This window comes from Mauremys reevesii, linkage group 9, assembly GCF_016161935.1.
Source record: "Mauremys reevesii isolate NIE-2019 linkage group 9, ASM1616193v1, whole genome shotgun sequence".
NCBI classification, from domain to species: domain Eukaryota; kingdom Metazoa; phylum Chordata; order Testudines; family Geoemydidae; genus Mauremys; species Mauremys reevesii.
The window spans coordinates 5,884,945-5,900,243 of NC_052631.1; the positions used below are offsets into that span (position 1 = coordinate 5,884,945).

The following is a 15,299-nucleotide window of genomic DNA, read 5'->3' on the forward strand; positions in this document are numbered from 1 at the left end:
AAATGGCAAGAGGGCCTGGTGTGGGGGGCTCGTTCCCAGCGACTGAGCGATAACCACCACTGAATCCTGGCCCATCGCCCTTTGACATGGCCTGGGACGGGGGCAGAGCAGCAGCCCTGCCAGCCCAGCAGCTGAAGAGTTAAAATACCTGCAGCCCAGGCTCCACCTCGGTGAGCGGAGCGGAGGAAAGAGGCAGATGCTGGGAGCCGCAGAGGCGGAGGCCAGTGAGCACAGAGGGCTCTGTGTGCGAGCGGCCGGCAGGCAGGCAGGCAGGCAGGGAGGAGGGCCGGGCGGAGCCGAGCCGAGCCGAGCCAGCCTGCCCCGTAGCTCCCCAGCAGTGGAGCCAGGACGCCTCTCAGGATACCGGCCGGCAGCACCGCTAGCATGTTGCAGTGGTGAGTGCGCCTGGGCTTTCCCCTGAGCTCCCGGGGGGGGGCAGATCCGCGCCCCCCACTTTTCCCTCTGATGCAAAGAATTGGCTGCTCAGCCGGGCCGAGCCGGGCTCTGCCTCCCGCTGCCCTCGGCCCGGCTCGGCGCGTCCCGCCTCGGGGGAGCTGCGGGTTCCGAGTTCGGGGGCGCCCCTGGGGGGGGGTCCCTGCGCCCCCCCCCGCAGGCACAGCGGGGAGCGCGGCCATGCCGGGGCTGGGTGAAAATCTGGGGAGCCAGGCTGGGGGACTCGGCATTTGCTGCTCGCCTGTCGGGTCCCCGGGGCTCGCTCGCCTCCATCCCCAGCGCAAAGCCCCCAGGGGACCTAGCGGAGCCGCTGGAGCTGCTCCCTCCTCGGGGCCAAAGCTTGGCTCGGGCTGGGGGGTGTCGTCCCCGTCCTAGCAGCCGCCCAAAGGCTCCGTGGAGTTACCCCGCGGGCTGGCTCGGGAGCGGGCGCTCGGGGGGAGGTAAAGGCATTGGGGGTGGGGGGGCAGTGTCCAAACCCAGCCAGCCCCCCCCCGGCTTCCAGCGGCGCCCCAGCGCTCTGATCCCCTCGGGGCGGGGGGCACATCTTCCCCCAGGGCTCGGCTGCTGAGATTTTTTTTTCTCTCCGTTGCAAACGGTACCGGCATCTCTGTGCTCCCAGCGGGGGTTGGGGGGCGGCTCCTCAATGCAGGACCCTGTTGCTCATTAGAGGAGTTCGGGGGGTTGGTGGGATTAACCCGCCCCGCAACAGTGGCAATTAATTGGTTATTCCAGCAGCGCCCTCCGTGGAGCTGGGGAGGTGACCGTGCAGAGCCCCCACTAGCACTTGGGTTTCCTGACATTTTTTTTCCCCACTGTAAAATCTCTCTCCCTTCATGACCCCAAGCCAGGGACAAGCCAGCGGAGAGCCCTGGGTTCCCGGCTAACCGTCCGTCCGTCACGGGGCCTGTCGGCAAGTCATCGCCGCTCTCGGCTTCGGCGGAGAGGAAGGGCACGAAATCCCCTCACCTGCAGTGCCGGGAGCCAATGGGACTGGAACTTCTAGTCTGGAACCCTGGGGTTCTAGATCTGATCCCATGAGCTCCCCGGTCCCCAGGTGCGATTGGCTGTGAGATCCCTGGGTTCTCTGTGGCAGCGCCCGCTTGATAACTGGATCTAAAGGAGGAATTAAAGGCGAGAGAGACATTCCAGTCTAATTGAATCTATTTCCCTATGTTAAGTTCTCCTCATACCTTCTCTGGGTCATCTTAATTTTCACTTCAAAAGGTTTTTTTTCCTCCTGCTGGTGATAGCTCATCTCAATTGATTAGACTTTTCCTGTTGATATGGCTACTTCCACCTTTTCATGTTCTCTGTATGTATAAATATCTCCTGTCTGTGTGTTCCATTCTATGCATCCCAAGAAGTGAGCTGTAGCTCAGGAAAGCTCATGCTGAAATAAATGTGTTAGTCTCTAAGGTGCCACAAGGACTCCTGTTCTTTTTGCGGATACAGACTAACACGGCTGCTACTCTGAAAAAAATTCCAGTCCAGTCAATGGAAAGCCTGCCTGTCTCCCCAGAGACTTTGGATTATGGATGGACTCACGGGGGTGGGGAGAGCTTCCATTCCATACACTGGGCCAGCATCCAGAATGGGAGCCGTTTATTCTTAATTAGATAATCAGATTGATAAAGGCTTGGACTAGAGTCCGAGGTGGCATGACTCACCCAAAGGTGTGTCCTACAAGCTGGGGGAGACCGAAGAAGAGGCAAGTGCGAGCTGAGTTTGGCCAACTTAAAGCACCCCTTCCTGGGGAAGAGTTTGATCTCAGGTGCGTTTCCTACTGGTGGGGCTCCATTGACTTCCGTGAAGCTATTCCTGAGTTACAGGGGTGTGAGTGAGACCAGAATCCAGCCTGGGGTAGCAGCTTTTCCTGCTTGCCCTCCTTCAGTGTGTGAGTTTCACCCGCACAAAAACAAGGAGGAGTCGGGTGGCATTTTAAAGACTAACAGATTAAATTTAGTCAGCAGTTTCTCTTTGAAGGCTGTTTTTGAAGTTGTTTTATTGAAGGATGGCTACTTTTAAATCTGTTATTGAGTGTCCAGGAAGATTGAAGTGTTCTCCTACTGGCTTTTGTATGTTACCATTTCTGATGTCTGATTTGTGTCCATTTATCCTTTTCTGTAGAGACTGTCCGGTTTGGCCAATGTACATGGCAGAGGGGCATTGCTGGCACATGATGGCACATATCACATTAGTAAATGTGCAAGTGAATGAGCCTCTGATGGTGTGGTTGGGTCCTATCATGATGTCGCTAGAGTAGATTTGGGGACAGAGAAGGCAACAGGGTTTGTTGCAGGGGTTGGGGGGCTGTCTGTAAGAGAGGATTGGCCTGCCTCCCAAGGCTTGTGAGAGTGGGGGATCATTTTCCAGGATAGGTTGTAGATAGATAGATGATGCGCTGGAGAGGTGTTAGCTGGAGGCTATACATGATGGACAGTGGCGTTCTGTTGTTTTCCTTGTTGGGCCTGTCCTGCAGTAGGTGATTTCTGGGTACCCGTCTTGCTCTGTCAATCTGTTTCCTCACTTCCCCAGGTGGGTTTTGTAGTTTTTAAGAATGCTTGATAGAGATCTTGTAGGTGTTTGTCTCTGTCTGAGGGATTGAAGCAAATACGGTTGTATTTTAAGGCTTGGCTGTAGACAATGGATCGTGTGGTGTGTCCTGGATAGAAGCTGGAGGCGTGTAGGTAAGTATAGCAGTCAGTAGGTTTCTAGTATAGGGTGGTGTTTATGTGACCATCACTTATTTGCACAGAAGTGTCCAGGAAGTGGATCTCTTGTGTGGACTGGTCCAGGCTGAGATTGATGGTGGGGTGGAAATTGTTGAAATCTGGGTGAAATTCTTCAAGATCCTCTTTCCCATGGGTCCAGATGATGAAGATGTCATGAGTGTAGCATAAGTAGAAGAGGAGCACTAGGGGATGAGAGCTGAGGAAGCAGTTCTAAGTCAGCCATAAAAATGTTGGCATACTGTGGGGCCATGTGGGTACCCATAGCAGTGCCGCTGACTTGAAGGTATAGGTTGTCCCCAAATCTGAAATGGTTGTGGGTGAGGACAAAGTCACAAAGCTCAGCCATCTGATGTCCCGTGGTCTCATCAGGGATACTGTTCCTGACAACTTGTAGTCCATCCTCATGTGGAATATTGGTGTAAAGAGCTTCTACATCCATGGTGGCCAGGCTGGTGTTTTCAGAAAGATCATTGTAGTTTCCTCAGGAAGTATTTCGAAGATAGTGAGGAGTGCTGGTAGCGTAGGCTCTGAGGGGAGAGAGTCCAAATAAGCAGATAATCCTGCTATCAGGGTGCCAATGCCTGAGATGATGGAGTGTCCAGGATTTCCAGGTTTATGGATCTTGGGTAGCAGATAGAATACCCCTGATCAAGGCTCTGGGGGTGTGTCCATGTAGATTTGTTCCCGTGCTGGAGCAGGGAGTTTCTTGAGCAGATGGTGTAGTTTCTTTTGTAACCCTCAGTGGGATCGGAGTATAGTGGCCTGTAGAATGTGGTGTTGGAGAGTTGTCTGGCAGCCTCCAGTTCATAATCCGACCTGTTCATGATGACGACAGCACCTCCTTTGTCAGCCCTTTTGATTATAATGTCAGAGTTGTTTCTGAGGCTGTGAATGGCGTTGCGTTCTGTACAGCTGAACGCCCCATCATCTCAGGGCCAGTTCTCACTTACAGATAGCCCCACAGCCTGAAGCAAATACTTACCAGCAACTACACATCACACCACAGAAACACTAACCCAGGAACCAATCCCCAACAAACCACGTTGCCTTCTCTGTCCCCAAATCTACTCTAGCGACACCATCACAGGACCCAACAACACCAGCCACACCATCAGAGGCTCATTCACTTGCACATTTACTAATGTGATATGTGCCAGCAATGCCCCTCTGCCATATACATTGGCCAAACCGGACAGTCTCTACGTAAAAGGATAAATGGACACAAATCAGACATCAGAAATGATAACATACAAAAGCCAGTAGGAGAACACTTCAATCTTCCTGGACACTCAATAACAGATTTAAAAGTAGCCATCGTTCTACAAAACTTCAAAAACGGACTTCAGAGAGAAAGTGCTGAGCTACAATTCATTTGCAGATTTAACACCATCAGCTGGGGCTTGAATAGGGACTGGGAATGGCTGGCTCACTACAAAAGCAATTTCCCTTCCCTTGGTATTGACACCTCCGCATCAATTATTGGGAGTGGACCACATCTGCCCTCACTAAATTGGCCTTCAAAATTGGTTCTCCACTTGTAAGGTAACTCCCTTCTCCATGTGCCAATAGATATTTGTGCCTGTTTCTGTAATGTTCACTCCATGCATCTGAAGAAGTGGGTTTTTACCCACTAAAGCTTATGCCCAAATAAATCAGTTAGTCTTTAACGTGCCACCAGACTCCTTGTTGTTTTTGTGGCTACAGACTAACCCGGCTGCCCCCAGATACTTGTCACCTGCGCAGATTCTCTTAATTTGTGGGCCAGATTCCAAAAGGATGTCTAGGAGGGGCTAGAAGTCACACATCAGTGAGCAGGGGAGAGTTTAAGGGAGGGCACTTCAGAGTTATTTGCGGCCAGTAGAAGTTAACATGGAGAGTCTCTAGTTAAGCGTTACCCAGTAGCCTCCCTCTGGGACCATTGTTTCTTTTACATGCCCATCCCTCCCCAGAAAAGCAGATGGTAGGAAATTCTGGGTGATCTCTGCAGGGAAAGGACTGTGGCATGAGTCTGGAACCCCTGGCTGAGGAATATTCAAAGCAAAGGTTCCAATACCCTCACAGTTCATACAGTCTCAGATAAATGTATACATATAAAATATCACATACAATATCTATCCACCTTCCCATAACTGTTTATTTCCATACTCTTAGCTGTAACCAGAGCTACCGCGAGGGTGTTTTTTACATTATTAATAGATAGAAAGAAGTTATAGATGCTTATAAATGACCAGCTTTGGGGTTTTCATTCATTAAAAAACAGTTTGATTGTAAATCTTCAGGTTTTGCATTCAGTTAAGTGCCATTTAATTAAAAAAAAACATAAAGAAGAATTATTTACAAAATCTGGCATTATTGTTTGATATAGTGACTGGTCCCTTATAAAATCTGTCTAGCCTGACAAGCATTTCATAAAGTTTATTGAGGGTAAGAGGAAGCACAAGAAAATTGGGAACTCTGCAGATCATACCTAACGTGCAGAGGAAGATGGAGCGTCGTCAAATTTCTATTGGGCAAAGAGAGACAAGGAACATTATAGAAAGCATGATCTCTGCACTGAGCTATGGGAATCCAGAGGCCTTATAGAGCATCTAACCTCTGCAGTAACCCTATATAATTTATAAAAACAAAGAAATTCTCACCACAAAAATGTTAACGAAGTTCAGGTTATTCCCATGGAATGTCACAGCCAGTGTTGCCACCTCTCATGATTTTATCACATTGCGATATTGGATGTTTTACTGAAAGCTCTAGCTGCTGGAGATAAGTGATGACACGTGAATCACAGCTTTAATTTAAAAAGTACATTTCTAGCCCATGGCTGTGGAGAAAAGCTTGTAACCGGGACCTGAGTGCTCCCTAGAGGCTCAAACCGGAAGGCCAAGAAAAGGTACCCAAAATTGATTTTTAAAAAAGCTCATGATTTCTAAGCCAATCTCGCGATTTTGTGTGTGTGTTATGTGATTTTTGTATGCAATGTGTTGTAGCCATGTTGGTCCCAAGATATCAGAAAGACAAGCTGGGCAAAGTAAGATCTTTTACTGGACCAACTTCTGTTGGTGAGAGAGACACGCTTTCGAGCCACACAGGCTATCGACACACACTACAGCCTACATCAGTACAAGTTATGTCCCTCAGGGGTGTGAATAAGCCACCCCTCTGAGCGCCAGTGTGGACCGTGCTGTGTCCAGCCAACAGAGCTACTGCCGCTATTCATTCACAGGTGCTGGGGGTGGTTTTGTTTTTTATCTTTTTCCTGTGTGAGTTGATTCGAGAGCGTAGTGATTTGCCTGGTTTCACTCGCATATTTGTTATTGGAGGATTGAGTGCACTGGGTGAGGTACAGCGCATGTTGGGATAGGCACGTGTAGGACCCGTGGATCTAGACAGGTGTGTTGTAGGGGAGTATTCATCATTGCAGCAGTGGAGAGCTGTCCGCAGGCTTTGCAGCTGTTATTCTGGCAGGGTCTGGTGCCACTTTGAGTTAGTGTGTCCTGGTCTGGGAGGAACTAGCTGCTGCTTCTGAGCTTGGAGAGACTGGGGGGTTGTTTGAAGGGCAGAATTGGGGGTTCAGGGAAGATTTCTTTCAGAAGAGGATCCCCGTCAAGTATGGGTTGTAGTTGTTGATGATACCCCGTATCGATTCCAGTGTGGGGTGGCAGATCTGGCAACCTTTGAACACTCTGGGGGTAGCGATACTGAATTTCCCTCAACCAGCCAATAATTACATACAAAATAGGCCCTATCCAGGAACAGGCCCCTCCTTTGACCCATTACTTTGAAATTTTCCAGAAGAATTCTCACATACTGTGAAATAAGAATTCTTTCCTGGGTGCTGGTGGGTGAGTCTTGCCCACATGCTCAGGGTTTAGCTGATCGCCATATTTGGGGTCAGGAAGGAATTTTCCTCCAGGGCAGATTGGCAGAGGCCCTGGAAGTTTTTCGCCTTCCTCTGCAGCGTGGGGTACGGGTCACTTGCTGGAGGAGTCTCTGCACCTTGAGGTCTTTAAACCACGATTTGAGGACTTCAGTAACTCAGACATAGGTCAGGGGTTTGTTACAGGAGCGGGTGGGTGAGATTCCATGGCCTGCTTTGTGCAGGAGGTCAGACTAGATGATCATAATGGTCCCTTCTGACCTTAAAGTCTATGAGTCTATAATCACGGAAATGCTTTTCCTGCTTTATACGGGCCACGAATCAGACAGTGCTGTGGTTAGTACGTTAGAAATCCCATAGCTACCGCGTATGAGAGAACTTGTTTGTGATCGTAACTCCGGAGCTACTAGTGAGTAGCCGTCATAGTCAAAGCAGTTCCTTATTGCTGCAGTCTTTTTCCCCTGCAACTTTAAGGAATGCCCTCACTGTTGAAACCATAAACGATCCTGCAACAAAATCCATTGTGAAAATCAAAGAGCGCAGTGGAACCCTGGAAGACTTTGTCTCCCAAACCACAGGCTGCTACTGCTTGAGCTAACGAAGCCCTCTTGTTCCAGGTTAAAGCATAGCCGGGTACCTAGGTTTTCTCTATGCTGCAGCCAGCCACCAGATGGCAAACTGCTCATGGGCTGGGTTTGCGAAGGGCACACATGCCGCTGGGTGGCTCTTCTCTGCTGGTTCGTAACATGATCACTTTTGAATGGCGCACCTGCTCCATTCCAAAATGTCAGGGAATGTTCCAGGCATCCCAGGCCAGAATCCTATTGATTTTGGGGGGAAATCAGAAAAAAACAAAAGGGGAAAAACGTGAAACACGTGAGCGCCCCCCCCCCCCGCCATCTGATTAGCACAGCCATAGAGAGGTGGGGCACAAACACCCCTGCTGTGGAGAGGAGAAGGGGGGATCTTGGCATGGGGGGAGGAGGAATGAAGGGCACACAAAAGCGTGTGTGTGTGTGTGTGTATTTTGGAGGATGCTGGTATAGGGGAGGATGGAATGGGGGGCACACAGGGGAGGCGGGAGTTATCCCTGACAAAGAGGAGGATGAGAGGGTGGTACAGAGGCAGCTTGTGGGGTGCAGGATGCAATGAGCCCCTGGTCTGTGCAGTGAATTTGGCCTACACCAAGTGTGCGACCCGCTAGTCACCGCTTTCAGTTAGATACAGTGGCTAATAGTTCTGGCTATAACGATGTTCAAACATGGGCGGGGCGTAAGTTTCCAGGGAGATTTTAACGCTGTGCCAAATTGCCAGGGAGTCACAACCAGCTGCTTCAGAGCTAGCGGGACCCCACGGGCCTTAGAACCAAACCAGCATTTCCAGCCCGGGGCCCGGTTTTAAAACGATGTGTTACCCAGAATGAATTTGATCAATTTTCTTCAAACTTGGTGGCAATGTTCACCTTCGCCTTCAGCAGTAACCTGCCGAGTCTCAGCTCAAACAAACCAATTCTGCCAAGCCGAGTTCTGGGGGTGAGGGATGAACGTCAGGCATGGAGGGCTGTCATGCCATAATGCAAGAGCGATGGAGAAGCAGATTGGTACAAGATTGGGGTATTGTGGGCCTCAAGCAGAACCTTTGTAGCACCCCAGAAATGCAATATTGCATTAGCGCAAAGAGAGGCAAGAACCCTGAAAGCGAGGACGAGCAGGGCAGGGATTTGAAGGTGTGGGGAGCAGTGAGGCCAAGAAGAGACCTGGTCTTGGATACAGCCCCATGGGACCCCCACAGAAGGTGGGAAAGGGTCTTCCAAAAGAGCAGCTGGTGCAGGGACCAGGGCCAGAGGAGGGAGGAGGACCTCAGAGGATGGTATTTGAAAGGCCAAGAGAACAACCGATTTCAAGGAGGAGGATGTGATTGGCAGAGAGGGGACAAGGACGGAGGGTGGCTGAGGCTGCTGGAGACCAAGTGAGAAACAGTCTCAGTGGGGCAGAAAGCTGGACGTAGGGAGGGGAGGAGAGGGCCGTGAGGCAGCAGCTGTAGATGGTGTGTTAGATGAACTTAGTGATGAGAAGCATGGGTGGCGGGTGGAGCCCCCCTTTGGGGAGCCTACAGCGGCGGCTCCAGGCCCCAGCACTCCAAGCAAGTGCCCGGGCGGGAAGCCGTGGGGGGTGCCCTACCGGTCACCGTGAGGGCAGCAGTCAGGCAGCCTTCGGCAGCGCCTGCGGGAGGTCCGCTGATCCCAGAGATTTCACCCCTTCGGCCTGCCCCTGCAGCTGGAGCCCCGAGACTCCCCCCCCCCCAGCCAGAGCCACAAGCCCCCCACCTGGAGAAGCCCCAAGCGCACCCCCTGGCCAGAGGAGCCCCAGGCTGGCTGAAGCCCCAAGACACCCCCCCACCCTCCCCACACGCACACCTGCCTGGAGGAGCCCCGAGCTGGCTGAAGCTGGAGTGCCCCCCCTTGGCAGGAGGAGCTCTGAGCCATCCAAAGCCCAAATCCCACCCCCTCTCCTGCCACCACCTTGCCCAGAGGATCCCCGGGTCAGCCGCAGCCGTGCCTCCCCTCCCCTCCCCAGACCCAAGCTAGCCTGGGGAAAGCATCTTTTCGAAGATGCTTTTGATATGCCTCATGCAAGTTCCGGGGTGGCCGAGGAGGCAGTATTTGCTACTCAGCTTCCTGGGTTCCTCAGTAATCTCCCTGGAGTCGAGGGAGATTATTGAGGAACCCAGGAAGCTGAATAGTACATACTGCCTCCCAGCCACCCCAGAACATGCATGGGGCATAATAAAGCAAAATCTTTGCCCCCAGTCCCCATAACCAGGGGGTCTGGTGGCTGCAGCAGCCTCCCCATGCCTATTATACCCATCACCCATGATGAGAAGGGAGATGGGGCAGCAACGGGGAGGTGGGGAGGTGGGGAGGTCAGCTTTGGGAGGGACATGGAGGAGGTGAGCAGGAGGTGGCTGAGGAGGGGGAGGGAAAAGGGGAGAGATGTCAGTGGCCCTGGGGGGTAGGAAAAGGGGTCAGATGGAGAGCAGGGGAGAAACCTCAGTGTGGGAAGAGGGAAGGAGTTAGAGGGGGTGGAATGGGGTTGGGGGTAGCGCAGCGGATCTCATCGATCTCTTGGGAAGAATCAGCCTGCACTGGGTGGAGGGGAGGGGAAATGCGGGCTACAGAGCGGGGGCTCGTGTGACCCGGACGGGGCTCTGGGTGAGGTTACCGGCCGTATAGGACGTGCCGTCTCTGAGAAACACGTTCCAGAGCAGCAGCTACTTCCCAGGGGATCCCATCAGCACAGCACACTGCCTGTGCGTCAAGCTCAGTGAAATCAACAGCCCCGATGCTACATCCCTTCCCTGGCCCCATCCGCCAGCGGCACTGCCAGCTCCGCTCGGCATCTCACAAACTGCCTTGTGACGGGGTCCTGCTAGGCAAACTGGTCATAGGCTGGGGGAGAAGCCCTGACATGCACGGGACAGTGGGGCCGGAGGAAATTGGAGCAGATGTGAGAGAAGGAGCAGCAGGGCCGGAGCTGGTTTGGAAGCTATGGAGCAATGCAAATAACCGCAGTTGGGTCCCGTCCTCAGCACAAACAGCATAAGAACGGCCGTACTGGGTCAGGCCAAAGGTCCACCCAGCCCAGTATCCTGTCTTCTGACAGTGGCCAATGCCAGGTGTCCCAGAGGGAGTGAACCTAACAGGCAATGATCAAGTGATCTCTCTCCTGCCATCCATCTCCATCCTCTGATGAACAGAGGCTAGGGACACCATTCCTTACCCATCCTGGCTACTAGCCATTAATGGACTTAACCTCCATGAATTTATCCAGTTCTCTTTTAAACCCTGTTATAGTCCTAGCCTTCACAACCTCCTCAGGCAAGGAGTTCCACAGGTTGACTGTGCGCTGTGTGAAGAAGAACTTCCTTTTATTTGTTTTAAACCTGCTGCCCATTAATTTCATTTGGTGACCCCTAGTTCTTGTATTATGGGAACAAGTAAATAACTTTTCCTTATTCACTGTCTCCACACCACCCATGCTTTTATATACCTCTATCATATCCCCCCTTAGTCTCCTCTTTTCCAAGCTGAAGAGTCCTAGCCTCTTTAATCTGTCCTCATATGGGACCTGTTCCAAACCACTAATCATTTTAGTTGCCCTTTTCTGAACTTTTTCTAATGCCGGTAGATCTTTTTTGAGATAAGGAGACCACACCTGTACGCAGTATTTGAGATGTGGGCATACCAGGGATTTATATAAGGGCAATAAGATATTCTCAGTCTTATTCTCTATCCTCTTTTTAATGATTCCTAACATCCTGTTTGCTTTTTTGACTGCTGCTGCACACTGCGTGGATGTCTTCAGAGAACTATCCACGATGACTCCAAGATCTTTTTCCTGATTCGTTGTAGCTAAATTAGCCCCCATCATGTTGTATGTATAGTTGGGGTTGGCGGCACTTAGGACTTTCCCCCAAGGGAGGGGGAGGAGTAGGGAGACCAAATGAGATGAAGAAAATATTGGGACACATTGGGAGGGCTCCACCGGCGGAGCAAAAAAAAAAAAAAAAAAGCCGAGTGCTGCCGTCGGAGGGAGGAAAAAAAACAACAAACCCCCCACCCCCCAAAAAAAACCCCCAAAACCCAGTGCTGCTGGCGAAGCGAAATATTGGGACAAATCGGGCAGGACCCGGGACAACCACCCAAATATCGGGATGGTCCCGATTTTCTCGGGACGTCTGGTCACCCTTGGGAGGAGCGGGGACACAGCGTGCTCAGGGGAAGCGGCAGGGCAGGGGTGTGGATTTGGGGACAGGTCAAGGGCGGGGCGGGGGCAGGAAGAGGTGAGGCGGCAGGTGAGCACCCACCAGGCAGAGGGGAAGTCGGCGCCATAGGGACGAGTGGCGGGGGGGTGAAGAGCCAGCGGTGGGCCAGGGGATGAGGAAGGGCGCGGTGGGGGGCGGCCCCAAGCGGAGAGGGAGCGGGACCAGGGGCAGAGTGGGGGCAGGGCCTGGGAGGAGTGGGGATGGACTGTGGGCCAGGCTGATGGCACCCCAATGTGTCCTGATATTTTACTGTTGTGATCTGGTTACCCTAGTTGTTATGTCAGGGAGAAATTACAAGGAGCATGTGAAGGCGGGAGGGGTTTAACATGCAGTGGTTTGAGAGTGCCAATGTTGAAGACTGAGAAAAATTTGCCCCAAAAGTTTGAAAACAAATGTTTGGTGAGAGCCATTCAAATAATGACCTAAAGCGTCTTCCTACCCTCCATATGAATGTGAAAGTAAATCATATGTACCTAGACCTGGGCATAAAACCCACATTTTCCCCATGAAAAATGTTGGTTCACATTTTTAGGTTGAAAAGTTCCCCTTCTTTCTCCAAAGGGTGTTCAGAACTTTTTCAAAATGGAAATTTTTGTTCAAATCGCCATTTTAAAATGAAACAACAATTTTCATTTCATTTCAGCTTAAAATATAGGGGTGAGGGCAAAATATGGAGGCGAGGGTGGGGTTGGTTCCTTTTTCCCCTTCAGTTTAGAAAACACCTAAATAACATTTTAAGTGGAAATGGAATCTGATTGTTCAAACTGACATTTCGACATAAAACATCATTCTGATTTGCTTTTTCTTCCCCTTACACCACAAATGTGAAACAAAATGATATTTTAAGGCACTTGGAAATGAACATTGATTTTGATATTTATGGAGGAAAAATAGAAAATTTTCACTGGAACTGACCCTGCAAAAAAATTCAGTTTTGATGAAACCCTATATTTCAGCAAGAAAACGTTCTTCCCTCACTCTTTTAATCATTGTCGTTTTGTGTCTGATATTTACATGGTGAGAATTTGTAAACCAGCTAAAACTTCTTAAATGAATAGACAAAAAACATCAATTGGCTTTACACGTACCCTGGAGTGGGGCTGCCTTTCCTCCCTCTCCCTTAACCTATCCTAGATAAGTTCATGGAGGATAGGTCCATCAATGGCTATTAGCCAGGATGGGCAGGGAGGGTGTCCCTAGCCTCTATTTGCCAGAAGCTGGGAATGGGCGACAGGGGATGGATCACTTGATGATGACCTGTTCTGTTCATTCCCTCTGGGGCACCTGGCATTGGCCCCAGGATACTGGACTATACGGACTATTGGCCTGACCCAGTATGGCCATTCTTATGTTCTCTCTGTTTGTCACGCTCAGTTTCCTTCTCTTATGTAATAACCATTGTCTGGCATTTGCATTGCAGTGTCTCTCTGATTGTAAGAATAAAAGATTCTCGCACAGAGTGGGCTGGCCCCTGAGATTCTACCCCAGCTGACAGCATCTTTGCTTTAACCATATATCTTGTCTCTTTAGGAAGAAGACAATCTACAAAAGTATGTGCCTGTCCTTTGTGCTGGTGATCATGGTGACGGTGCTGCAGAGGGGGATGACTCCTAGCCATTTCATGCAGGGCCAGCAGCAGAAAGAATTGCACCAAGAGCCCGTGAAAGCTCAGAAGAGAGATGGCATCTTCTCCAAGACCAGCAACTTCTGGAAGAGCAAGAAGGAGAAGCCCCACCTGGAGGCAGCGGGAGTCACTGAGAACCAGGTGAAATCCTGGGACGTCACCACTATCAATTGCACGGCTAACCAGAACATCAGCAAGATGGACTGGTTCAAGGGGCTGGAGCCCAACTTTCAGCAGTTCCTGCTTTACCGGCACTGTAGGTATTTTCCCATGCTGATCAACCACCCGGAGAAGTGCAGGGGTGACATTTACCTGCTGATTGTGGTCAAGTCCATCATCACGCAGCACGACCGGCGGGAGGCTATCCGAAGGACCTGGGGCCAGGAGAAAGAGGTGGATGGGAAAAAGATCAAGACTCTCTTTCTGTTGGGCACAGCCTCCAAAGAAGAAGAGAGGGCCAACTACCAGAAGCTGCTGGATTATGAGAACCACATCTATGGGGATATCCTACAATGGGATTTCCTAGACAGTTTCTTCAACCTCACCCTCAAGGAGGTCCATTTCCTAAAGTGGCTCAACATCTACTGCGACAGCGTTCGCTTCATCTTCAAGGGGGATGACGACGTCTTCGTCAGCCCCAGCAACATCGTGGAGTTCCTGGACAACAAGATGGAAGAAGACCTGTTTGTGGGGGACGTCCTGCACAAGGCCAGGCCGATCCGGAAGAAAGAGAACAAGTACTACATCCCTAGCGCCCTCTACAACAAGAACCACTACCCACCCTACGCGGGTGGTGGAGGGTTCCTCATGGACGGGCCCCTGGCCATAAAGCTCCACAAGGCCTCAGAGTCCTTGGAGCTGTACCCCATCGATGACGTCTTCCTGGGGATGTGCCTGGAAGTCCTCAAGGTGGCGCCAGTCAGACACGAGGGCTTCAAGACCTTCGGCATTGTGAAGAACAAGAACAGCAAGATGAACAAGGAGCCGTGTTTCTACCGGGGCATGATGGTGGTTCACAAACTGTTGCCTCTGGAGCTGCTCGAGATGTGGAACCTGGTTCACAGTAACTTAACCTGCTCCAGAAAGCTCAACGTCCTTTAGCGTGTGGCTTCCCTGAGGAGCTGTGGCAGGAAGGGCTGGAGCATCTAGAACCTTGTCCTGGGGGGCGAGGGGAAAGAACCTACAACCAGATGAAGGCAACAAACTATTCTGGGACTACTCCAGAGCCTTCCCTTCCGGCGATGAGAGGAGAGAGATTGTTCGGGGGAGGGAAGGTTTCTAATTGTGTATTTTTGTACTGTACTGTGTTTTTTTATCCCCAACTGGGTTGGGGGGTTGCTGAAAAAGGAGAATGAGACAAACGAAAAAGAGAGGGAGAACAGGGATCATCTTGGGGTGCTACATTTCAGGAAAGATGTGGCCAAATTGGGGAAAGTCCAGGGAAGAGCAATAAAAATGATTAATGGTCTAGAAAACATGACCTAGGAGGGAAGATTGAAAAAATTGGGTTTGTTTAGTCTGGAGAAGAGACGACTGAGAGGGGACATGATAAATTTTCAAGTACATAAACGTTTGTTACAAGGAGGAGGGAGAAAAATTGTTCTTGAGGATAGGAAAAGAAGCAATGGGCTTAAATTGCAGCAAGGGCGGTTGAGTTTGGACATTAGGAAAAAACTTCCTGTCAGGGTGTTTAAACTGCCCAGGGAGGTTGTGGAATCTCCATCATTGGAGATTTTTAAGAGCCGGTTAGACAAACACCTGTCAGGGATGGTCTAGATAATACTTACTCCTG

General features: G+C 50.9%; 1 protein-coding gene across 2 annotated transcripts; it reads left to right on the forward strand.

The window, feature by feature from the left end:
• Positions 1–270: 270 nt before the first annotated feature.
• On the forward strand, positions 271–14,990 carry B3GNT7 (UDP-GlcNAc:betaGal beta-1,3-N-acetylglucosaminyltransferase 7). 2 transcript variants are annotated; one of them, XM_039489162.1, is made up of 2 exons: positions 271–395; positions 13,414–14,990. In XM_039489162.1, the coding sequence occupies exons 1-2, from the start codon at positions 385–387 to the stop codon at positions 14,606–14,608; spliced, it is 1,206 nt and encodes a 401-aa protein (XP_039345096.1). In that variant the 5' UTR covers positions 271–384; the 3' UTR covers positions 14,609–14,990. The 2 variants fall into 2 exon arrangements, 1 of the variants encoding a protein (XP_039345096.1); XR_005584809.1 differs by lacking the exon at positions 13,414–14,990 and adding an exon at positions 1,298–1,555 and having other exon boundaries at positions 310–395.
• Positions 14,991–15,299: the final 309 nt, after the last annotated feature.